The 26,278-nt window shown below is 44.0% G+C and overlaps 1 protein-coding gene across 3 annotated transcripts in view; it reads left to right on the top strand.

The window, feature by feature from the left end:
- The window catches only part of LOC126194732 (rhophilin-2), a 484,380-nt gene that overhangs the window by 322,818 nt on the left and 135,284 nt on the right, over positions 1 to 26,278 (top strand). For all 3 annotated transcript variants that reach the window (XM_049932984.1, XM_049932987.1, XM_049932986.1), the window contains one exon: positions 19,500 to 19,615. In XM_049932984.1, the coding sequence (XP_049788941.1) occupies positions 19,500 to 19,615 (116 nt within the window). The remainder of the gene's footprint in view (positions 1 to 19,499; positions 19,616 to 26,278) is intronic.

The following is a 26,278-nucleotide window of genomic DNA, read 5'->3' as shown; positions in this document are numbered from 1 at the left end:
CAACGACCGGAAGAACGATGTGCCGACAACATGCCCCTGCATGTCTGCATCCAGTGACACTGTTGTTGAGGGTGACACAGCGGTCGGTCGGTTCCGTTGGGCTTTTCGAAATCTTGTCGGATGGAGTTTCGTTTTTAGATCTGTATTTTAACCTGAAGTGACAGCTCTCTCTCTCTCTCTCTCTCTCTCTCTCTCTCTCTCTCTCTCTCTCTCTCTCTCTCTCTCTGTGTGTGTGTGTGTGTGTGTGTGTGTGTGTGTGTGTGTGTGTGTGTGTGTGTGTGTGTGTAGAGAGAGAGAGAGAGAGAGAGAGAGAGAGAGAGAGAGAGAGAGAGAGAAGTTATTACCATGTTCCTATTGGCTGACTGCGCTCGTGCCTTTCGTTATGGTGCTGACCATGTTGCAACCATTCTGTGCTGATGCGCTTCATCTGTGGGTCATAACAGTTCACCCATGTTTCGCCGGTTTGGCACAGGTGGTAGAAACATATCTCTGATGAATCCCCATTAAAAAAAATCGAATGGTGTCAGGTGCTTTTCCTGTATGCGGTGTACTCTCGCGAATGTGAGCACATCAGCTTGTCAGTTGTGACAGCGGTGGATGCCCTCTCCGAATGCTGCAAAGCTTGGAGCTCTGCCGGAGTACCTTCTGGTAATGACCTCACCCTCTTTGCCCGGCGACTAACTGTACCTCTGTCGACTTCAGATGCTCCATAAACTGCACGCAAAAGTTTGGTAATATTCCCGAGAGCTCCTTTCTCCGTAGTGAGAAATTCAGTGATGACACGACACGCTGCTTGTAACGTACATCACCAACAGGCGTCATTTTGAAACATTGTTGCAGCCTCGCTCTCTGTCCGTGCCAACGGAAAATTTGCAGGCACACAAGCTTTCCCAGGTTGATTATCTTCAGTTCCCCCATAGCAGACAAAAAAAAAAAAAAATTCCTCAATGATACCATTTCGGCAACTTTTCCCCGAATATCTTAAACCTACCTATTTCTTTAAATTATTATTTGTCATCAGTGTTGGCAGCCTGGAGAGGCGGAATTGTGTGCTTAGGGTCGTAAAATTAGCGTACGTATAAAAAAATTATAGTACATTAACTAAAATTTTTTATTTGTAAATAAAAACCCTTCTCTAATGGTGCCACATTCGCTTTCTTAATTCTTTTTTCATTGTTTGATTTACCATTAGTGCACCCCCTATAACTCACTACGCAACTTGACACCTCTATGCGCTACGCTACTCGGAGTACACAAAATACGTGCCTGTGATTTTTACGTACACCTACTGAAGGGTCACGTCTACTGAAGGCTCTTATCTGCCAGTCCGTTATTACCTTTCCTTACATTACAACAAAGCATGCCAATACCGGCGCGTTTTCGAGAGATCCTCAGTATTTTAAACAGCATATATTCATAGAACAGACGTCATATTGCAAAACACACAAATGCACGAGCGTCAGCTAAAACGATTAAATCCTGTACGTCTCCTCAGAACTAGATACGACCCAAAAGTCGATGACAGATAAAATACTTCCCCAATTTCCCTGGTACCGAAATTATTTCCCCAAAAATTTCCCCTATGTTTCCCAAAAAAAGTAATTTCCCCAAAATTGCGAAGAATAGCCAATCTGGAGTCGCTGGTACTCACTCCAGAAACGTCCAGTAATATATATACCTGAAATTTCGGTCCCGTTCCACTGTTGTTGATTCAGAAAAAAAAATGTGGTGCATTACCTTCTGCGTGATCTACGTTTATGAAAAATCAAATTTTTGTTGTTGGAAGCCTTTGAATGAGCAACTGGGAACTGGGTTTGGTCGAACTGGGCGATCGTTTTACCCGCTTGGTAATACTGAGGCGTCAAAGAAACTGGTATAGGCACCCGTATTTAAATACAGAGATATGTAAACAGGCAGAATACAGCGTTGCGGTCGGCAACGCCTATGTAAGACAAGTGTCCGGCGCAGTTCTTACGTCGGTTACTGCTGCTACTGTGGCAGGTTATCAAGATTTGAGTTTGAACGTGGTGTTACAGTCTGCGCACGAGCGATGGGAGAGAGCATCTCCGTGGTAGCAATGAAGTCGGGATATCAGGAATGCGGTAAAACATCAAATCATCGACATCGCTGTGGCCGGCAAAAGATCCTGCAAGAGCGGGACCAATGACTGAAGAGAATCGTTCAGCTTGACAGAAGTGCAAACCGTCCGCAAATTGCTGCAGTTGTCTTTGCTGGGAAATCAACAAGTGTTAGCGTGCGAACCATTGAACAAAACATCATCGATATGGTCTTTCGGAGCCGAAGGCCCACTCGTGTACCCTTGATAACTGAACGACACAAAACTTTACTCCTCGCCTGGGCCCGTCAACACCGACATAGGACTGTTGACTGGAAACATGTTGCTGGTGGGACGAGTCTCGTTTCAAATTGTATCGAGCGGAAGGACGTGTACAGATATGGATGCAACCTCATGAGTCAATGTCCCCTCCATGTCAGCAGGGAACTGTTCAAGCTGGTGAAGGCTCTGTAATGGTGTGGGGCATGTGCTGTTGCAGTGATGTGGGGCGCCTGATAGTCAAGATACGACCCTGACTGGTAACATGTACGTATGCATCTTGTCCGATCACCTGCATCCATTCATGTGCATTGTGCATTCCGATGGACTTCAGCAATTCCAGCAGGACCTCCCGTCTCCTTAGGGGTTATATGGTTTAATTAATGATTATTATGTTACAATCCTCTTGTTGTAGTTGACTGTGTATATCGAGACTTCGTTCATTGTTAAATGCAATGGTGTGGTAGTAACTGCTGGAGACGCATTAAGAACTGGTAATATTTATTTCCTTTATTACACTGCACAAACGTAAACACACTATTATTCAAACTGTGTGCCAGTACTATTAAACATAAAGATACATCCTTCGCTACGCAACCGCCTTTGGCTCACGCAGCCTAAACCTGCCACTGCCTCTGCTTGCGACTCTCTGCGCCACTGGGCATTGTCGCCCTCCAAAGAACAACCACTTACAGATACTACACACCAGTACCTTCACAAATGCCACATCCCACACGTCCAGAATTGCTACAGAGTGGCTCCGGAACACTCTTTTGAGTTTAAACACTTCGGCTGGCCACCAAATTCCCCAGACATGAACATTATTGAGCATATCTGGGGATGCCTTGCTACATGCTGTTGGGAAAAGTTCTCCACCCCCCCCCCCCCCACACACACACACACCTGTACTCTTACAGCCCTGCAGGATTCATGGTGTCATTTCCCTCCAGCACTGTTACAGACATTAGTCGAGTCCATGCCACGTAGTGTTGTGGCCCTGCTGCATGCTCGCGGGGACCCTACAAGACATTAGGCAAATCTACCGGTTTCTTTGGCTCTTCAGTGTATAAATAGTGTCACATCAGGGTAGCGCCATGTATGTGCATTTGCTAACACTGAAGTCAATTTTCGTATCATAAGGAGAACTGACGCACTTTGTCGAAAGTGAGTTCGATCGTCTGCAGGAGAGACATGTGTAAATATAATCGTATTATTTGGTTTGGCAGGAGTGTAGCCGCCAAAGCCGCGGGGCGTGTTGACAGTGACCTAGAACGTAAACAGGCCGGCCTGTGGAATGCCGACGCACGCCGTATACTGCGCATCTGCCCACGCAGCCGGCGACCCACGCCCAACGGCCGGCCTTACGTGAAAGCGAAAACCAGTCCGCCCCGGAGCGCACCTCTGATGGCGAAAGTCGACACCTCGCACTGCCCGGTGACCGCTCTTCCCGGTACGCCACGCAGAGGAACTGCAGTCGTCCAGTTCCGCATACTGGACAGTGCTGGACGCCAGTTTTCACAAACGACCAAAAGATGGCACTATTTGCCTACGCGCAAGTACGGCTTTGCAAGTGGAATGTGGCTGGTAGTAAGCAGAGTGTGATGTTGACAGGAGGACCATCAGACAGATTTCGTTGTGTCTTAGGTATGTTGTAAAGGGGACCTGAGTATCTGGCTAGCGGTTTTTCATGCAACGGCCACTAGTTTCCAAGAAAATCTATGTTCTACGCATACCTCTACATTCATAATATGAGTTCTGTTTGCAGTGCAGCGGCTAATGTTCACGCCTGCGTTTGTCGGTATCTGTTAAAATCCCATCCGTCGCCCTCCCCCCCCCCTCCCTCCCTCCCTCCCTCCAATTACCGATTCATGTGGAGAGCAGACTGATCAGACACTTCACGATCAGATCTTTGTATATGAAAGAGAAGCATACGCCTCCACGTTAAATTATCCCACCCATATCTACTCCATTTTGCCAACCCTGTAATATTCATTTTTAGAGGCAGGTTAAAATTTTCACGAAAAAAATTAAAAATGTCGCTGACTTGATAAAGGTTGAGAAATCGCTTCGAGCGAAGAGTCCATAAAAATATGTTCCACTATTCTATGTCAATTTTGTGCACCTTCTTTCAAAAAAAATGGTTCAAATGGCTCTGAGCACTATGGGACTCAACTGCTGTGGTCGTAAGTCCCCTAGAACTTAGAACTACTTAAACCTAACTAACCTAAGCACAGCACACAACACCCAGCCATCACGAGGCAGAGAAAATCCCTGACCCCGCCGGGAATCGAACCCGGGAACCCGGGCGTGGGAAGCGAGAACGCTACCGCACGACCACGAGATGCGGGCGCACCTTCTTTCAATGGAATTGTAAACCACGCGTGATTCGCATGCAAAGTGATCGGAGGAGGAACAATCTTCTTCAATTTAAACGAACTGTGTTTACCAGTATCGCTTCTGAAAGGTCTGTTTGTCTGCAAGGCAGTAGCTTTCATTAAATGTGCGTAGTGTCCTAAGAATTCGTGTGTCAGTTGCTTCTACGACAAATACTATCCGAAATTCTGTTCTAGCAGGGGAAAACATACAAGTGATAGCCAATAAGATGATTCTGTGATGTATTCTGTAATAAATTTAATACATGTTTGAAGAAAGTTTGCTCGTATGGTAGATTCATTAAATTACTGCGGAGAAAATGAAACTTTTCGATAATTTTGTAAGACATATACTGTTCAGTGATATTCTGTACGACGAAATTGAAAATAAGAAACTCACTGGGAGGATGTGATCCCTTACCAGATCGATAGCTGAGAACCTTACCCGCTGCACTATGCTCGCTTGGTCGAAACATGACTGACGTTATGAGCATAGGAGGTACGCACAAAAATTGGGGCTAGGGGCCGTCGCATGAAAAGCTGCTAGCCAGGTTCTCAGGACAGGCACCTCTGCAACATACCTGAGACTAGAGTTGTAAAACTACCGTAGGTTGCGGCAGACTGTCGTACGTCAGCGTAGTTTACGGTAGTTTTCCTAGTAGCTTCGAACAGTTACGATCGTACCCGAGTTATCTGTACATCGTGTTGCATACCTATCGTTCGTTACCTATAACGATCGCTTTCTTTACATACGTTACCATTGTCTTTCTGGACTCACCTAAAAACCGAAAGTGGTGAACCATCTATAAACTGAATGATAATATGTAAAGGGTTGGGTAATCTCGGGAAAATTTTTGTTTTGCATAGTTACCCTCTTGTCTGTTACTTCAAAACAAAGTATTTATAGAAAAATTAAAAAAATAAATGGTTCAGATTGCTTTTAGTACTATGGGACTTAACATCTGAGGTCATTAGTCCCCTAGACTTAGAACTACTTAAAATCTAACCAACCTAAGGACATCACACACATCCATGCCCGAAGCAGCCGCGTGGTTCCGGGCTGAAGCGCCAAGAAAGGCGGCCGGCAGCAAAATTCAAATTTTCAGTGTTTAATTCGGGTTTTATTCGAAATTTGTTTATTTGTAATGTGAACCAGAGGGATGTCATAGTAAAAGCAAAGGAAACTATAGAGATTTATGAAGCAAGCTCAACAAATAGGTGAAATAAATAAAAATGCAAAAGAGAAACATATGAAAAATCGCTTCAATATTTCGTGGAACTTTTATAAAACATGTTTTGTTTCTGTCATATATAAACGGCTTTCGCATTTATCAACAATAACAGGAAATTCTTGCGTTTGGTCGCGGCAAACAACGTGTTTAATTATTATTTTGTGTGTGTGTGTGTGTGTGTGTGTGTGTGTGTGTGTGTCGTGGGAGGGAGCGACGCAGAAGTTACCCGATCAACTACTTTGTATTGGGTATGAAACGCAATTTATACTGTATATGAATATAAGACACGCAACGGACTAAAACGGAACGATGTTTGGTTCTGATTATGTGCAGATCAAACAAGCAACCGTACAAGCAAAAACAAGAAGACGCCAGTTCCCAGTTTCTCTCTTAACATTCATTTATATTTCTGTCCCTACCAATACTAGCAATACTACCGGTAATTCCACAATTTACTACGTCGTTTGTATGTTGTTGTTGTGGTCTTCAGTCCAGAGACTGGTTTGATGCAGCTCTCCATGCTACTCGATACTGTGCAAGCTTCTTCATCTCCCAGTACCTACTGCAACGTACATCCTTCTGAATCTGTTTAGTGTATTCATCTCTCGGTCTCCCTTTACGATTTTTGCCCTCCACGCTGCCATCCAATACTAAATTGGTGATCCCTTGATGCCTCAGAATATGCCCTACCAACCGATCCCTTCTTCTAGTCAAGTTGTGCCACAAACTTCTCTTCTCCCCAATCCTGTTCAATACCTCCTCATTAGTTGTGTGATCTACCCACCTTATCTTCAGCATTCTTCTGTAGCACCACATTTCGAAAGCCTCTATTCTCTTCTTGTCCAAACTATTCGTCGTCCACGTTTCACTTCATACATGGCTACACTCCATACAAATACTTTCAGAAACAAAACCACCGATCGATTGCTTCGGTGGAGAGCAACTCTTTTAAGACTCATCACGATCTGCTGTAACAGGTGTGATGGTACCCTGGTGAGTCATGGACCCATAAGTAGCATTGTAGCACTGGAGCTGAGAGCAAGGCAGGCGCCTCTGGTAAAGTGCAGACGTTTGGGCAGCCCGGAAGCGGCGAGGTACCTCGGCCGGGCGCCCCGTTACTTGGCTTCCGGGACGCCACAAGGCGGCGTTCTTCCGGTATCCGCTTTCCTCGCACTCTCAGCTGCAGCTATAGCCGGCTAGCGGGCGGCTCTGGGACGCAGTTGCTCTTCCTGGCGGACGATCTGTGACATACACTGAGTTCCAGAATGAGATTTTCACTCTGCAGCGGAGTGTGCGCTGTAATGAAATTTCCTGGCAGATTAAAACTGTGTGCCGGACCGAGACTCGAACTCGGGACCTGCGAAAGGAGAACTTCTGTAAAGTTTGGAAGGTAGGAGACGAGGTACTGGCAGAAGTAAGGCTGTGAGGACGGGGCGTGAGTCGTGCTTGGGTAGCTCAGATGTTAGAGCACTTGCCCGCGAAAGGCAAAGATCCCGAGTTAGTCTCGGTCCGGCACACAGTTTTAATCTGCCAGGAAATTTCATACACTGAGTTGACAAAAGCAGTGGGATACCTCCCAATATCGTGTCAGATCTCCTCCTGCCCAGCGTAGAACAGCAACTCGACGTGGCATCGACTAAACAACTCGTTGCGGGTCCCTTGCAGAAACATTGAGCAATGCTGCCTCTACAGCCGTCCATAATTGCGGAAGTGTTGACGGCACAGGATTTTGTACACGAACTGACCTCTGAATTATGTCCCATAAATGTTCGATGGGATTCGTGTCGGGCGATCTAGATGGCCAAATCGTTCGCTCGAAATGTCCAGAATGTTCTTCAAACCAAACGCGAACAGTTGTGGCCCCCAATGAAATGGCCTCATTGTTCTGGAACATGAAGTCCATGAATGACTGCAAATGGTCTCAAAGTGACGGAACATAACCATTTCCAGTCAGTGATCGCCTCAGTTGGACTGGTCCATTCCATGTAAACATAGCCCGCACCGTAATGGAGAATGCTTGAAGTTAATTATTCCTGGCACACTCTAGACACACTGGAACTTGGAATACTAGATTCCTTAAAGATTTCCGAAAAGGAATGTCCCATGCGTCTAACTCCAACTATTCCGAGTTCAAACTCTGTTAATTCTCGTCGTGCGACCATAATCACGTCGGAAACCTTTTCACATGAATTGCCTGAGTACAAATGACAGCTCCGTCAGTGGATTACACTTTTATACCTCGTGTACGCTATGCTACCAAAATGTTCATGTGTGTGAAATCTTATGGGACTTAACTGCTAAGGTCATGTCCCTAATCTTACACACTACTTAATCTAAATTATCCTAAGGACAAACACACACACCCATGCCCGAGGAAGGACTTGAACCTCCGCCGGGACCAGCGGCACAGTCCATGACTGCAGCGCCCCAGACCGCTGGGCTAATCCCGCGCGGCGCTATACTACCGTTTTGTGTATATTGTGCTTGTCGCTATCCAATGACTTTTGTCACTTCAGTGATTGTTGGAATCAAAAAGGGTTCCGAAAAAAACAATCGTGTGAAACTCTCACCCAAAACTCCAGATGTCAGTCAGATCGGTACCAAACGATGTGTGTGGATAGAGTATCAACCGAAACACCGATTCAGTTCGCGCTGTGTCCTGTCGTCCAGTAGAACACGTGTAACTGGTAATTAAAAGTAACTCCAGAACTACAGAGTATAGGAAAAGCTTATCTGACAGTTGATAATGTAGACACATCTGGTAGATTAGATGGTAGAGCGTCAGATTGTCGAGCGAGAGGTATCAAGTTCGATACCCAGTGATGACGGTTTATTTACACGTGAAATTGTTACATGGGAGAACATTTCTCTGACATGTAAAAGGACATTTCGGAGTTTGTAGTGATTTTCTTCTGGCAGTCTCCTCTCGCTTCGTTAGTTGAAAGCAGCAAACCTATAGAGAACAATTGTATAGATAGATGTAGTGTTATCTACAGAAATGTACGCTATCGGTTTGATACTTTTAACTAACGAAACGAAGGTAGGCTGCCAGAAGAACATTGTTACAAACTCCTAAACGTCAGAAAAATGTTCTCCCGTATAACAATTTCGCGTGTGAACTGTTACAAAAGAAGTCACCGTCAGTGATTTTCGAATTTGGGGCCTTTCGCACGACGACCTGACGACCTGCCTATTTACCTACTACACAACTTTCTATTCTGAGTTCACAGAGTGCTAGCTGTCCTCCGTAATAGTAATAAAAAAACTAAGTGAAATATTCAACGATCAAGTAGAACAGGTGTCATATGACGTCCGTTCCGACCAACAGCAGAGAGGAAGAAAACGAAGAGGCTAGCGGTCGAGCTTCATAAGGCGAACGTGTATGAGGTGACGGTTCGATTCCCACTTAAAACTTCATTTTTGTAGTACAAGTGTAAATTCTGTGTTGTTCGAAAAATGTTCCCCTACACTATTCGTTCTTGCTAGAATTAGCGATGTCTCACCACTAAGCAGGTTAACTGCCAAATGGGACCTCTGCAGCTCGAAGCTTCGAGGTGCAAAATAATTGTGGGTACCTTACCAGATTGCATGTATAAAGGATTTCGCAAATCATGACAGGTATACATTATCAGGAAAAGTCTATGCGGTTCTTTATTTACTTGTCTATCGTTACAAATATGTTTGTTCTAATAATTAAGTTTAATTAAAAATAGTAAGTAGTCGAGCAACATGATATTACCTAAAACTTCATGCAAATACACGTAGCTTTTTTAATTATCTCTCAAATGTTATATAAATTAAATAATATGACGAGTGGCGAAGAAAAATGTAGATTAAAAATTAAGGTTGAGCATGAATCGAACCGTCGCATTCATGTTCGCCTTACGAAGCTCGAACGCTAACCTCTTGAACACCATGAACTCTAAGGTCCGGCACATACGCACAGATACTTCATACACAATACACGCGTAAAACTTCTCCTGCGATTTTCTCGGAAATGCCAGAGTGGAGTACCTTATCGCTTGCACATTACGTTGTTTGGCCTACTAAAGGTGTACAAAGTCTGAGGTTCAAATGGCTCTGAGGACTATGGGAAGTCTGAGGTAAATCTATGATCCCAACGTCGTGGCTTCCCTTGTCTGTGGTGCAGCTACGACCGTACAGAAAACATCAGGTAGTAAAATGTGTGAAATGTTTGTGGGAAGAAGTTAGATACAGAGAAAATAACTATGCTCGCACTGATCTGTGTACATATTAGGGTACGACATACACAAACATCTGCACTTGCACCCTTCACACCATACATATTACATTTTGGGCGTAATAAACGAACAGAAAAAATTGGAGTCACACTATCGGTGCTTGACGGAACCATGCTTATTTCCACGTAGGGATATCTCTCTCTCTCTCTCTCTCTCTCTCTCTCTCTCTCTCTCTCTCTCTCTCGCACGCGCGCACACGTTCATTACGTAACTGCGTTGGGCAGCTAGTCAGGTGTCACTTTCTAGCGTCTGCCTCTTTTCCGCGGTCACCTGATCCTATTCCGGTGTTTCACGGCGATCCTTAATGGGTGTTAATGCTGGTTCCGCGCAGCAGGTAATCTGCTTTTCCGAACGACTGACGCAACGCTGGTGGCGTCAGCTTTCTCTAGCCCGGAAACCACAGACCCTCTCCTGCAGCGACTTCCGACCACTTACCAGCGACACTGCGGCTTGCCAGCCAACAAGGTACATAACCGCCGCATCAGGAAGAGGCTGCGCTCGACTCGTGCCGAACCTGTTTCGGAATTTCTCCAGTAAAAGTGCCCGTACTGTCGATTCAAAACACTGTTTCATGACGGTTGCTTCCCAGAATGGACCTTCTTATACCACGACTTTCAGTATTTTATTCACTGTTTAACATTCTTGTCTTTATGCAAGGATGTTACGAAAATGTTTACATTTAATTTCAGGAGCAGAATCTTAGTTGAGTCTTAGCTAGGAATCTGAGACACTTCGGAGTGTTTGAGTTTGTATATTCCAGATTTACGGTAGGGGCTCTTGGAGGTATTTACATCATGGATTACTTTTTGCTGTAATTTGTTTGTGGAGAAGCTGATTGTGATATTTTTCTTTTTAAATAAGTTTGCTATTTGGTATGAAAGTGGACCTATGTATGGGAGAGCAGCATATTTAGGTTTGACTTCTGAAGTACACCGATTTGGTTTTGAAGTGACTGCTGTGAAGTGGCTCTGTGGTTTTTGTCTGCATTTTGTTGAGTTTTTCCTATTATTATGGGTTTATATCCATTATTATGAGCAACTGTTTTAATTATATTGATTTCATTTTGTTGGTCTGTGTAACTCATTGCTACTTTTTAATTCGGTGTAGTATCGTTCTGAAATATACCATTTTTGTTGGCGGGGGTGGCAAGATGAGTAGTCAATACTGACCTCTGTGGTGGTAGGTTTTCTGTAAATACTAAATTGATGTTCATTGTTATTATTGCAAATTTTCAGGTCAAGAAAGTTAATGCTTTTATTAGTTTCATGTTCAACTGTGAAATTAATATTTTTGTGCATCTATCTATTTCATTGCTTGTACCATCAAAAAGCAAGATTGTATCATCAACATATCTTCTCTAGTAGATAATTTTGTTTGAGATGTCCTGGTTGGTAGAGAAGAATTAGTGTTATATATGGAGAAGTCTACTAATACCAAATACCGACCTTAATTTGAGGAAGAAATTTCTGAGGATGTACGTCTGGAGTACAGCATTGTATGGTAGTGAAACATGGACTGTGGGAAAACCGGAACAGAAGAGAATCGAAGCATTCGAGATGTGGTGCTATAGACGAATGTTGAAAATTAGGTGGACTGATAAGGTAAGGAATGAGGAGGTTCTACGCAGAATCGGAGAGGAAAGGAATATGTGGAAAACACTGATAAGGAGAAGGGACAGGATGATAGGACATCTGCTACGACATGAGGGAATTACTTCCATGGTACTAGAGGGAGCTGTAGAGGGCAAAAACTGTAGAGGAAGACAGAGATTGGAATACGTCAAGCAAATAATTGAGGACTTAGGTTGCAAGTGCTACTCTGAGATGAAGAGATTAGCACAGGAAAGGAATTTGTGGCGGGCTGCATCAAACCAGTCAGTAGACTGATGACAAAAAAAAAAAAAAAAAAAAATGGTTGATGTAAATGTCAGCCAATATCCCAGCTAAGCTACTTCCCATTGCCAAACCATCATGTTTTGGTACAGTTTGTTGTTGAAGCTAAAGTAAATATGCTCTAGAATAAGTGAAAGTGCAGATCTCTGCAATACCGATTTTCTTATATTTAAGCAGATTGTTTCTTATAATGTCAATAGTCTCTTTGACAGGGATGTTCGTGTATGGGTTGACTATGTCTAGTGATGCTAATTTCGCTGTTGGTGGGATTTGGGTGTCTTTAATTAAACTTATGAGTTCATGTGTGTTATGTATGGTGTAGTTATTTTCAAATGTATAGTATTTGGTAATGAGGTCTTTTAGTTTATGGCTTATGAAGTATGCAGGGATGTTTCTTGAGTTAACAATCTGGCGAACGGGACAATTTTCTTTATGAACCTTTGGCTGTGCACGCAGTTTTGATGCTGAGGGACTCATTGCTATGCAGTTACGTATTTTATATTTGTTCAGTAAAAAGTTAGTTTTGTAGTAGCTTTCTGAGTTTAGTTTGGAGTTTTATTGTAGGATCTGACTGTATTTCAGTAATATTGTTGCTATGGAAAAATTGCAAGGTTTCCTCTACGTACTGTTTCATGCATTACGATTAAAGAATTCCTTTGTCAGCTTTTACTATGAGTGCTTTACTTTCAGACAGTTTGCTGTTAACATTTTTCAAATGTTTACGTTCAGTGTTTTTGTGGGTATTATTTGTTTCTAGTTGTTTAATTGTATTTGTCTTTTATGCAAGTGTATTTTTCTCACATATGTCTAGTTTTGCTGTATCACAGGCACGTTTTGTGCAGGCTATGAGATTTTTAACACTGTGATTTTTTAGATTTGTTCCAAGATTATGTTTCAGACTTTTATTTAATAAAGTGAGTGCACTGCTGCAAAATTAGATGTCAGTTGTATTAATAACTCTATCAAAAATTTTGTGTACAACTTCGGAGTGCGTTACGAGGCGAACACTTGGGGAGATCATGTAGTGTGACATCGGTATCCTTAACAGGATGGGTAACATTCTGGGGTAGTTGTATACAAAAAAGTCGCATTTTTTATACACTGAGGTGACAAGAAGTCATGGAGTAGTGACATGCACATACGTAAACGGCGGAAGTATCGCGTACACACAATCTAAAAGGTCAGTGCCTTGGCGGTGTGATTAAGGCCGCGCGACGGGATTTGACGGATGCTGAACGCGGATGGTTGTTGGGGCTAGAGGCATGGGACATTCCATTTCGGGAATCGTTACGGAATTCAATAGGAGGCGCTTTTGAAAAGTCCGTGCAAAATCCGAGAGGTGGCACCACCGACGCGTATCGAGGTCATGTTTAGTTAGTAGCATCTTCGGAAAGAACGCACACCAAGTTTCAGCCATATTGGTCTATTTCTTCGTGTTTGGCATTCGTGTGAATCAATGAAGTAGAGTGATTGTCAAAAAACGGACGAAAAAGGATTTAGTGTGGTGATTAAACATTACTTTATGAAAGGCAAAACGCCTCAGAAGACTGAAGAGAAGCTTGATAAACATTACGGTGACTCTGCACCTTCGATTAGAACAATTTATAAGTGGTTTCAAAATTTTCGGAGTGGCCATATGGGCACAAGTGATGCTGAACGTTCTGGCCGCCCTGTGGAGTTTGACTCCAGAAATCATTGATAAAATCCATGATATGGTGATGGATGACTGAAGAGTTAAGGTTTGTTGAGATTGCTAGTGCTGTGGGCATCTCGAATGAACGGGTACATAATATTTTGCATAAACATTTGGACATGAGAAAACTATCCGCAAGATGGGTTCCGCGATTGCTCACACTTGACCAAAAGACCAAAAACTGAATCCTGTGAATTGTTGCTAGGAAGCTTTGTAGCTGTTCGGGAAGAATCCGCAGGCTTTTAAGCGTCGTTTCGTTACTGTGGATGAAACATGGATACATTGCTATACTCCTGAGACCAAAGAACAGTCCAAACAATGGGTTACCAAGGAAGAATCTGCACTAAAAAAGGCGAAGACCATTCCTTCGGCCGGCTGTATTGTGAGTGATGAAACAATTCCAATCGAAAACGCTGCAGGAGCGCCTTCAATGCCCCTGCAGAATGCGGCTGAAAATTGTCTTCAAGAAAGAAATCCGTGATATTTCTTCTGTGGGCTGCATAGCTTCGGGCGAAATCTCCCACCACATACTTCTCGGGAGACACTGTTGTTGCAGGCATTTCTATGTGATCAGTATGCGCACTGAACTGAAAAGAACGACGCGAAGCGATCGACAGGCACACTACAGACACTGAACAACACATTTGTGCAAAGTTCCATCGGATTTGCACAGTGGTTTCAGTTTCGCGCGTAATCGGACCTTACTTTTCGAATACACCTCGTAAATCGTGTAACCGAAATTGAGCGGATTCCTTTTGATACTCGTGTGGATGACTTCACAATTTTCATTATTTACAGTCAGTTGTCACTTTTCGCACCATAAAGATATCTCGTCTAAATCGTTTTGCAATTTGTTTTAACCATCTGATGACTTATTAAGATGGCAAATGACAGCATCATCTGCAAACAGTCTAAGAGTGCTACTCAAATTGTCTCCTAAATCTTTTATGTAGATAAGGAACAACAGAGGGGAACGCCAGGTGTTACTTCCCTTTTACACGAAGAATTCCCGTGATTTTCTGTGTAGTGTGATCTTGTTGACAGGAAATCGCGAATCCAGTCGCACAACTTACACGATAGTCCTTAGGCACGCAATTCGATTAAAAGGTTAAAAGGCGCTTGTGAAGTACGGTGAAAAATGCCTCCTGGAAATTCAGAAATACGGAATCAGTTTGACATCCCCTTTCGATAGCATTCATTACAACGTGTGCATAAAGATCTAGATGTTTAACAAGATCGGTATTTTCTGAATCTGTTTTTCCTACTTTCCAATAAATTTTCTTAGAGTTAATTCATAATGTTAGAACACAGTATATGTTCTAAAATCCCACTGCAGATCACCGAGCGAGGTGGCGCAGTGGTTAGCACACTGGACTCGCATTCGGGAGGACGACGGTTCAATTCCATGTCCGGCCATTCTGATTTAGGTTTTCCGTGATTTCCCTAAATCACTGCAGGCAAATGCCAGGATGGTGCCTTTCAAAGGGCACGGTCGACTTCCTTCCCTATCCTTCCCTAATCCGATGAGACCGATGGCCTCCTCCCCCAAAACAACCCAACTCAACCCTACTGCAGATCGACAATAGCGGTATGGGCTGTTATTCAGTGGATTACTACAACCTCCTTTCGTGTGACTCGTGCAACTTTCCAGTCTTCAGGTACGGATTTTTCAGCGAGCGAGCGATTGTATATGATTACTAAATATAGGTCTACTTTGTCATACTCTGAGAGGAATCTGTCTGGTATACAATCACGACAGGAGGCCTTGCCTTTATTAAGTCATTTAAGCTGCTTTGCTACGCTGAGGATATCTACTTCCGAGTTACTTATGTTGGCAGCTTTTCTTGTTGCGAATTCTTCAATATTTGCTTCGTTTTCTTCGTGAAATTTTGGAAAAGCGTGTTTAGTAACTCTGCTTTAATGGCATTGTCGTAAGTAACATCACCATTGTTCTGCAGTGAGGGTATCGATTGCATCTTGCCACTGGTGTACTTTACACACAGCCAGAATCTGTTTGAATTTTCTGCCGGATTTCGAGACAGTGTTTCGTTGTGAAAAATATTAAATATCTCACATTGACGTTCGCGCTAAATGTCAAGCTTCTGTAAAACTTCTCAAATCTTGAGGATTTGGCATGTTTTTTTCGCTGCTTCTGCTACAGTGTTCTCCCCTGTTTCGTGTACCATGGGGGGGGGGGGGGGGGGGGAATCGGTACTATCTCTTTTCATTTATGTCGTTTGTGTCTCAATTGCCGTTGATAATATTTCTTTGAAGTTAAACCAGATGTGCTCTGCGATTTCATATTCAGAGTGCAAGGCGTGGAAACCGTCTCTTAGGAAGGCCTGTAGCTAACTTTTATATGCTTTTTTTAAATAGATATATTTTGCATTTACTTTTGGTGGGTTTGGGTGTTACGGTATTCAGTCTCCCTGCAACGACCTTGTTGTCACTAATCCCTGTATCCGCCATGTTGTTTCCTATTTACTGAGGATTATTTCTTGCTAAGAGGTCAAATATGTTTTCGCAAACATTTACATTTAGAGTGGGCTCCTGAGCTAAGTGTTCAAAATAATCATCTGAGAACGCATTTCGAACGATATCGGATGAGTTTTATGTCTGACCTAGACATGTATTTTCTCCAGCATTTCGAGAGTAAATTGAAGTCAAACCAACTGTATGAGCGGGGTACCTATTTGAAATGAGACTAAAGTTTTCTGTGAACTGTTCAGCAACTGTGTCACCTGAGTCGGCGGGGGAGGGGGGGGGGAGGAAGGGGTCGGTAAAAGGAAGCAATTATTAATTTATTCAGGTTGTCAAGTACTACCTCTACCCTTACTCACATGAACTATCTACTTAGATTTCATTACAGGGTAAACTACATGTGACAGCATTAAACATTCCACCACCCACTGTGTTTAATTTATCCTTTATGGACACGGTTTCGTCCTTTGTAAAAATTTCGTCTGAAAGTATTTCCGGCTTCAGCCAACTTGCCGCATTTATAAAAAAAGTTGAGCTTCGGCTCTTTCTGTTAGCGCTTGGAGCTCTGGTTCTTTCCCAACATAGCAACGACTATTTACAATTAAAATACCGATTGTTTCTATGTCTCCTTTTTTGTATGTGTCCTGCACCCTTTTAGACTGACGCCCGTTCTGTACTTTCTCTAGACTCTGCAACGTAAAAAACCACACAGTTCCCTCTACACAGCCCGCGCTACCCGTGTAGCTGTTTCCTGTTTGTAGTGGACCCCTGACCTAGGATGTAGAATCCAGAAACCCACCACCTTATGGCTCAAGTCGAGGAATCCCAAGCGAACACGATTGCAGAACCTTCTGAGCCTCTGATTCACACACTCCACTCTGTACCAAACGACGGCAGTCGGTTCTGTTGACGATGCGACAAATGGCGAGCTTCGCATTCATCTCACAAGCGAGACTGACATTCTTCACTAGTTCAGCTAGCCCCCCCGAAACTAAAGAGGATCTCTTCCGATCGAAAGGGACACACATCGTTAATTCTAACATGAGCCACCACTTGCAGATGGCGGCACCCTGTGCTTTTCATGGCATCCGGAAGCTCCCTTTCCACATTTGGTATAACTCCTCCGGGTATGCTAACAGTGCACACTTTCTTGGCTGCCATATCCCTAACAGGCCCAATTACGAGCGCCAACGTTGTAGCTACCATTCACACGTCTCTACGTACACAATATCGGTCGCTTAAGGTTGAGGCTCATCCTGGGCTGATGTATTTGAAAAGGGCTCGGTCGGTTCTCAGCTCCTTTGTACCCAAATCCAAGCTATGTTCTGTTTGTAACAAACATGTCGTGAACGAGACGTTAAGCGCTTAGCGTCCGTCCTTCCTTCATTAGTGCAGTTGAGTCTATGGAGCGGTTAAGCTATTTAATGAAATGGGTCAACTTCTTAGTAGTCTCGACCGTGGATACCGCCCTACAATCTTCTTGTAAATAATGAGTGTTGCTCCCTACTAGGAATGATGTCAAGGGACCTGCCGTGTCTACGGTCTCATGATTAATATTCATTTCCCACGAAGTGCCTGGTTTACCGGTTTCTCATCGCCGTTGATCCTGAGCAACCGTGACAAGACGGGGAGGCCTACCAAGGTTAACTACGGTCTCCATCCGAGGCCCTTTCGTCTGGCTATTATTCCGCGCAGCGACGCTTCATGTAAAATGCATATTTTTGTATTCTCGAGGTTGGCTCGCATTGTTGTACGCGCTTAGGTCGCTGCTGTTTTTTTTTTTTTTTTCCTTGAAACTTCCTGCTGTTACAAACGCGCATCGCATTTCGCACGCTGTAAGCGTAATTCTCCCAAAGTACCGTGTAGACTCAATGACTGTTGCCGTTGCCGATGAGTGCAGAGATGTCCCGATTTGCAATTCCCCCTGTTCCTTACCTATCTGAAGGTTTGGTCCTTTAATTAGACGTGACTGATAAGGAAATTTAGCGTATCATTTATGAATTTCCCTTCAGAACTATTCCGATTGGCATGTCATCACAATGCCGCCCTTTTTGTAGCTCTGTCTCAAAATAACTGCCTATTGTTTCAAACTGCACGCCCTACATTAACTATTGTCTCAGGACATTGTTCTTTGTAATTATGTCAATCTGTTATTTCTCTATGGATTGTTACAGAGTGCGTAAAGCATCTACATGGAGTGGATAAAACGTGGAAAAACAAGAAACAAACACTACCATCCCTAATATGGGTAGGAAATCAGTTGGCATTCGAAACATCTTCCAGTCCTCTCGGAACGTATAAATGAAGGTCCTGCATGGCTTTCAAGGGCATCTTACAGCTATACAAATTAAATTGTGATAAACTTGTTTTGGTCGCCAATGCAATTTTTAATTGTTATCTCGTGACGTCTTTCGGGATAAAATCATCAGATGATTTTTTGTAGGAAACCTAAAAGATACTAAATGGCATACCTTGCAACAATGGGTTAGAAAGGTGACATATATATAATCAGGCACCTTGTTTAACTTTCTTGTGTAACTTGGTGTCTCCTAAGGAATTAGCAGAACATGTATCGGGTGACTAATTACATTGCAGCTACTCATAGAGGTGCAGTAGGGGCTGTAATTATCGTATGGCACCGGAAATTGGTAGATGTACTAATGCGTTAATGCGGAACCGATTTATGCTGGAAAAAAATTTGTTCCAATTTTGACCAACAAGAACAAATCTGGCCCTGTAAATGCAAGAAAGATATGTAGAAATGTTTCCATTGTGGATTAGGAACGGGACGTAGACAGAAAAGGTCGGACAAGTAAGAAAGGTGTAATACTGATTTTATTGTTTATTGTTGCTTTCACAGTTAGTTAAATTTGAACATAGGAAACGTCGACGAGATGCTGTACGGTGCCAGATGGCTCAAATTGAAACTACTTTTCCAGTGTAAATCGGTTCCACATCAACGCATTTAGCATATCTACAAGTTTTCGCTGTCATACGGTAGTTAGAACCCATGAAGAACTGCACCTAAATCATAACCACGCGGTAGCTTGCAGGCCGTGTTTAGCCGTACTGGGTTGGAACGTGCCAACTAAAAATGTATAACGACCGTGTACCTTGAATAGTCATTGTGATTGTGTACCTTTTGGATACGGTCACCTGCAAGTGCTGCGGCGCCGTCGCCACTCTTCTTCCAGTCACAAACCGCTAACGTCCGCCTCGTTTTGTGTTTCAGGGTTCCGACCCGCGGGTCGCTACTTGCAGAGGCAAGCTCCAGAGCAAGCGCTCCAAGCTCAACCAGGAGATCAACAAGGAGCTGCGTCTGCGAGCCGGCGCGGAGAACCTCTTCAAGTGAGTACTCCTCCTGGAACAGCGGAGTACAAAAGCATTCACTCATAAGCAGCTGCCAGTAACTGGGAAAAGAACAAGGTTGGAACGTTAGTTGCCGGACTAGGAATCGTGAAAGTAAGGTGGGCTGGTGCGCCAACGTATGAGTCAGCATATTTAGGCTCCCTAGAGCCTAGGCCGAACAAGTGGTTTGGGCCCAACCAGGGAAATTTTGTGATAACCCGTAAACGTATTGATTTAGAACTACTTTCGTACACCTGTAAATGAAAGCTGTCCCCAACACTAAGGTTGTCGAACACCACAGTGATTTACGGGACATTATCTTATTGCAGCTGGTATGAGCGTGCCTACCTCAGAACTTTGAACAATCCCTCCCTAGGCCGGGAATACTTTTTTCATATTGTTATTTAGGAATTAATTAAAATCACCATATATCGTCTTTCACTCAGGAAAAAATTGGTAGTGAAAGGGTTATGGATTCCACGGTGCAGCCCGCCATATTCCACATTAACAAACGTTTCTAGATGCGAAAAAAGTGGTGAATGGCACAAAAAAACCCTGAAAGGTCGAGTATTCGAACTTGAAACATTTACATCCTGTTGTTCACAGTTTTATCACTGAGTCTTCTATAACGCAGGATTTAAATTTCATTTAATTACACAACATTTATCTATGGAATTTCCGATTTAATGAAGTGATGAGATTAAAACAGCTTCATCAGTTTCAATCATTAAAGTATTCACCAGGATTTATCAACTTCTATCGCAGTCAACAAAGATATTTTTTGAGAAAACAAAAAAAGTTGATGTCCATGTAAAATTTCGCTTTTGACAATAACCCTGTAAGGGGGATGTGTACTAATTTTTGGAGTAGTTTCTAGTTAACATTAGTGTAATTACTACAGCGATACATTTTGATAAGAATATATACGTAATGCAAAAAGAAACATAACTTGACTTTTGAATTTTCTACTAAAACTCTTACTGTGGACTGGTAACCGTCCTATGACGACGAGAATCAACAAGATATCTGTCAGACGCTGTGGATCTTAAGACGTATTGTACGTTTCCAGTAATATGTTTTAACGATTTAAGTTATTCGAAAATGAGTTCCTCCAGGTTAAAGAGCTCAAGAATCCGCGTCTGACGACAGGAAATAAAAAATGGGGACAGATTTGGAGGAAACCAAGTATGGAACACCAGGACAGAACTACCTCGACTCTGATGTTCAGCAGTCCAATCTTGTTGGGAAACATTGCCATACACGACGATGGACTAAGCACCGGTGACGTCACAGCATGTGTGAGTACTGTAAGGACGACAGCGGCAACCACACAGCAGGTCAGTTACGGCTTGACACTGGTAGTAAAGTATTCGGCCGAAAGCTCTTGGACGTACAAACACTGACTCAGCTAGAAGGCCGTGAAGATTTTATTCAGTCATATATCGCTGCGAAACAATGCTTTCGTACTGGTAAAGCATTTTTTTTTTCTCTCCACAGACGGAGGAGGGCGTGGGAGAAGAGCAAAGTCGTCTTCAAACGGAGCGAGCTAGGTGACGTTTACGTGGAGCTGTAACAGTTTCTTGTCATCACTTTCACCAGTTTCACGTTCAGGAGGCATTGCTGCTTTGAATTAAACAATACGTTCTGCGATGTTTTGGCAACGTGCTGCTAAACGTTAGACTAATAACAGGCAAAGGACGTTCGCTACGTCACAAGCAGAACTTGAGAGACGCCATACTGGACTTCGTCGTTTTCAGTTGAAGCTCATTTTGGCGGGTTTTATATTATAATTTTTATCCTAGGAATATATGCTATTTCAAAGCACAAGAACACTGAGGATCTCTCGTAAACGTTTGAAGAGAGATGGTGTTACGTGGCGTAGACGGCGTCCTTCCATCGCATTGGTCTACATTGAGACTCACGTTCAGAATATTTGACAGGCTAGATATTGCTCTGCACGTTCTTAAAGGCTCCCCAATGTGCTTTTTTTTCACGCTATGACGTCCGAAACTCGGTACGCACAACGTTGACGTCAAATGCACGGTCCGTGTGCCGACAGTTTAAGGGTGGTTGCAGAGAATTGCGGGCGGCGCAGTCGCAGTGCGTCGCTCCGGGAGGTCCCCTGGCCGCTGATTGGGTTGGCCACGGTATTATTTTCGCACATAATGTCGCCCCTTAATTGGGGCAATTTTCTCCTGCGAAGCGCGCCGCGCCGAACCGGCGCAACAACTGCGCAGCTCGGCTTATTTGGTGTGGACGCGCGGCCCTGCGCCGAGATTGGATCTTCCTCAAAAGGAAGCCCCCCCCACTCTTAATTATTTCCCAAACGCTGTTATTTACTAAATAACTTACTCGTGATCGGGGCTATTTTGCTCAACTCGCGGTGGCGCCCGAAACTTTGGTGAGTCCGATCACCTAGTGCTGATCACTCCATCAGCTTTTTCTTTTAGCCGAATGCGCGACCAGTTGAGTCCTTTCTTGACAATGGAGTGCTTCTCAAGACTGTTCGTAGTCTAGATTCAAGTGATCACATATTTTCCAATCAACGTGATATATTATAACCCTTCTCGTAGTTACCCAGTTGGTCTACCACCGTCACCAGGAAAGAACTTTGTGAATATCACCTGGCTACATTCTTCATTGCATTTCGCTAACCTTTATGTGGTGGTTAGGTGTAATTCTCAGTCAGCACTGTCCGTGATTGGAACGGGAATGTAAAAGAACCACGGCCGCAGTGGTAGTTACTTTTAATATTCTATATACTTACTGAATGTGGGGTTAGTTTGCTTCTCACATTGGTTACTACTATAGACCTGCATTTCGCAGTGATGGTTTTCGACAGAATACTGCCCACATACTTCATTCCCCAATGAATGTGTGCCGTTGTTTCTCATTCGGCAGCCTAGAAAAGAATAACAGCACATTGGTCCTATTTGGATGCATTTGGTAGTAACTTCGTCATAGTTCACCTTTACAGATATTTGTGTTATGGATGAAGGGAAAGGAGAAGATGAAACCTGGTGCCGGCGCTTAGCCTCTCGAACGGCACCAAGGAGCTTAACGTGACCATCGGACAGACGAGTCACTATCAACACTGTGACATGCCGTCACTTCTGAGAGGTTCGGAATTTAACCCAGGACGTTGCCGCAAAGATTGGTGATCAACAACTTCACACCATCACTTCTTGTCCCCTTACCGACCAAATAGTGGCAGTGAAAATATTCGACCACTAGGATATGATCCGGCTGACCTCAAAGTCGAGACGCCACTGCACAGGCACGTGTTAGCCAACCCGCCTACGGGTTGGTAGGACACTTCAAAGGCCAGAAGAAAGAAGCGCGTGTTACCTGTAGTAGGACATTACCTAGTTAAGCGCTGTGGTGCTCAGGGTTGTGGACAGTGCTGTCTTGGTGCAAATAAGTAATGTTGTGGTGGTGCTGATGTGTTTTGACCATTACGCAAGTCCGTCACTGCAATTTCATCTTTCTCCATTACTCCCGTTTTTATGCCATTTTTTGTAGCTGCGAGTGATGCATTCATCCTGGTAGTGTCAATTGACTAGTTTCTTCTTCTTTGTGCTTTGCTCTTCTTCTTCTTCTTCTTCTTCTTCTTTGTGCTTTGCTCTTCTTCTTCTTCTTCTTCTTCTTCTTCTTCTTCTTCTTTGTGCTTTGCTCTCCTCCTCCTCCGTGCTTTGCTCTTCTTCCTTTGGTATTCATCCCATACATAATTCCTTCTGCTGAACCCCTCATAATGCATTCTCTTGTCATCCGCTGTTCTAGCCGGTTTACTTTCGTCCTCTTAAATGTTTCCAGTGTTTGTCTTCCCTAGTTCACTCTTTGTAACAGAACTTCATTTCTTACTTTATCTGGGCATACCCCCCATTCTCCTCTACATCCACTTCTCAATACCCTCCAAGCATTTCTCATCTCTACACTGCTGTGTCTGATATTTCGACACCATTTAGGACAAAACTACATACTAAAAAGTCACATACTTTTTATAATTGTTGATTCAACGAACTACTGAAAATTCTACTACTTGTGTAAAACCTTTATTTTACAAGAGCTACTTTTATTTCTTAGCTGTTATTGGATTGGATTGTTTGGGGGAAGAGACCAAACAGCGAGGTCATCGGTCTCATCGGATTGGGGAAGGACGGGGAAGGAAGTCAGCCGTGCCCTTTCAAAGAAACCATCCCGGCATTTGCCTGGAGCGATTTAGGGAAATCACGGAAAACCTAAGCCTGGATGGCCGGACGCGGGATTGAACCGTTGTCCTTCCGAACGCGAGTCCAGTGTGCTAACCACTGCGCCACCTCGCTCGATTTAGCTGTTATTATTTCTTGATTGTATGTCGTGTAAGTGATGATTTTGCATCACAGTTACCTGAAGTTATCAATCAGCTTGTTCGACTGACTAATTAGAATTTTCAATTTTATGTTCCTTCATTGCCTTGTAAAAATAGTTGTCTCAGTCTTCTTCACGTTGATCTTAATTCCACATTCTTCACAGGGAATATCATGATGCAGTTTGGCCAGGGATTCATAGAGACAACGCCAGCTCGATTACAGAAAAATTGAAATGGGAACTGTCGTGATCCTGTGGGACGAATCATCCTAGCATTCACATTATAATATTAGGCAATCAGAGATACTTAATTTTTACCCAGATTTGTTCGTCTACCAACATCAATGAGAGCTGATGTATTTCTACTAAAATATGTCAAAAAAATCACATTTCTGCATCTGTGTTTTCAAAATAAGCAACCCTCCACTGACGACGCCACAAGTGTGGTGCAGTAAGTTTCGGTAAAAGCACGAAGGCATGTCAAATCCATGATCACTGTTGTGTGTTACCAGGCAACAGAAATTGCGCATCGATGACAATCCAGGTCTTGCACAAATAAACCTATTTATGCAATATGGCGACACTATTTTGTCACGAACGTAACTCATACGACGAAATTCATTGTACCGGAGTAATAACAATAAAAAGCAACCGCTACAAACGTCAAAGCAGACCCCCCGCAGTCAAACTTGTTCCCTCGTGGCTGTATTCGCAGGTGTACTTTAAAACGTCTGTGGCCGTTTATTTGTTCCGCTTACTTTTCTTATTTTCGGCAACGTCCCGTCCCTGTTTGTGGCGCGGTGGGAACCGAGTGCTGTTTTTAGCTTGTTTAGCATTCAGAGAGCGCCTAATACTCGCACCTCTGGGTAATTTGCATAAAAGAACCCGCAGATGCCACGCCGTTCTCAGCGTGGTGCCGCTATGGGCCTCGCTAAAAGGGGAGAAAAAGAAGGTAGTAACGAAATGAGCGTAAAGTACTCACGACGCAAGCTATTGTTGAAACTTGGCTACGTAAAAAGAAGGATACAAGTAGAATCCGTGAATTGTGGACACAGGCGTCGCAGTATCTTTCCATGCGAATGCACACCTAAGTCTGTGTGGGAGCAGATGTTAGTTTCCATGCGGGTATATCAACAGTTGTCGCTTCATTACGGGGACCAACAACGCTGGCCAGACTGCACGATCCAGTCACACTAATATGACCCCCACGTATGTTCGATGTCGACATGCAGTTACCAGCATTAGCATTTGGGGGCACATAAAGCGTTTTGGGGAGACGCGGAAAACATTGCAGTACTTGTAATGCAGAAACGCAGCGATTTATCTGACGTACAGAAGGCCATGATCACTAGCTTCGCGCCAAGGGTAGAACCGTTTCCGAAACGGCTCAGTTTGCTAACTCATAGTATGCCGCCGTGGTTGAAGTATATCATGGGTAGCAAAAATGGCACAATCCACAATACAAAAGCCTCGCCGAGGCAACTGTAGTGCACACGGGGCCTAGATGACGGGGGCGAACGACGGCTGCGGCGAATTTCCGGGCGAATAGACGTCCAACTTTTGAGCAACTGACCGCCGAGGGGCTACCGCCAGTGTCTCCCCAGCGATCGTTCAGCGCACGTTGCTGCGTATCGCCCTCCGCAGCGGGCGCCTGGTTCGTCCACTCATACTGACGGCTGTTCATCAGCGACGAAGGCTGGTATTTGCTCACCAACACCGCAAACGGACGTCCACGTAGTGGCGAAGGTGGCCTCAGGTGAATCAGTTTATGCTCCATCGGGCAGATGGCTGCTGGCCTATACAGCTCGATACGTATAAAAGCAAACACCCTGCAACAATCGTTAGAAAGATCCACGCCGCAGGGGAGAGCATTATAGTCAGGGGAATGTTTTCGTGGCATTCCCTTGGTGATATCGTCATTCTGGAAGCCACAGTGGATCAACACATACATGCATCCATCCTTAGGGACAATGTTCATCCCTACAAGCAATTTGTTTTCCATCGGCATGATGACATCTACCATCAGGACAGTGCAACGTTTCCCAGAGCTCGCAGTGTGCGCGCGTGGTTCGGAGAGCACCAGGTTGAGTTTACCCTACTCCCCGCTTTTACACCCAATCGAGAATCTGTGGGACCATCTCGACCGGGCTATTCTCGTCATGGAACCACAATTGAGAAGCCAAGTGCAGCTGGGCACAGCACTGGAGTCAGCACAGGTCCACGTCCGTGTCATAACCTTCCAGAACGTCACTGACTCTTCCTGCACCTCTTGCAGCGGTCCGCACTGCAGAAGGGAAGTTAAGCGTCGTGTGACTG

Source organism: Schistocerca nitens, chromosome 7 (genome assembly GCF_023898315.1).
Source record: "Schistocerca nitens isolate TAMUIC-IGC-003100 chromosome 7, iqSchNite1.1, whole genome shotgun sequence".
NCBI lineage: Eukaryota > Metazoa > Arthropoda > Insecta > Orthoptera > Acrididae > Schistocerca > Schistocerca nitens.
Note: the sequence above shows the minus strand (reverse complement) of the source record. Positions and strands in the feature narration are given on the sequence as shown.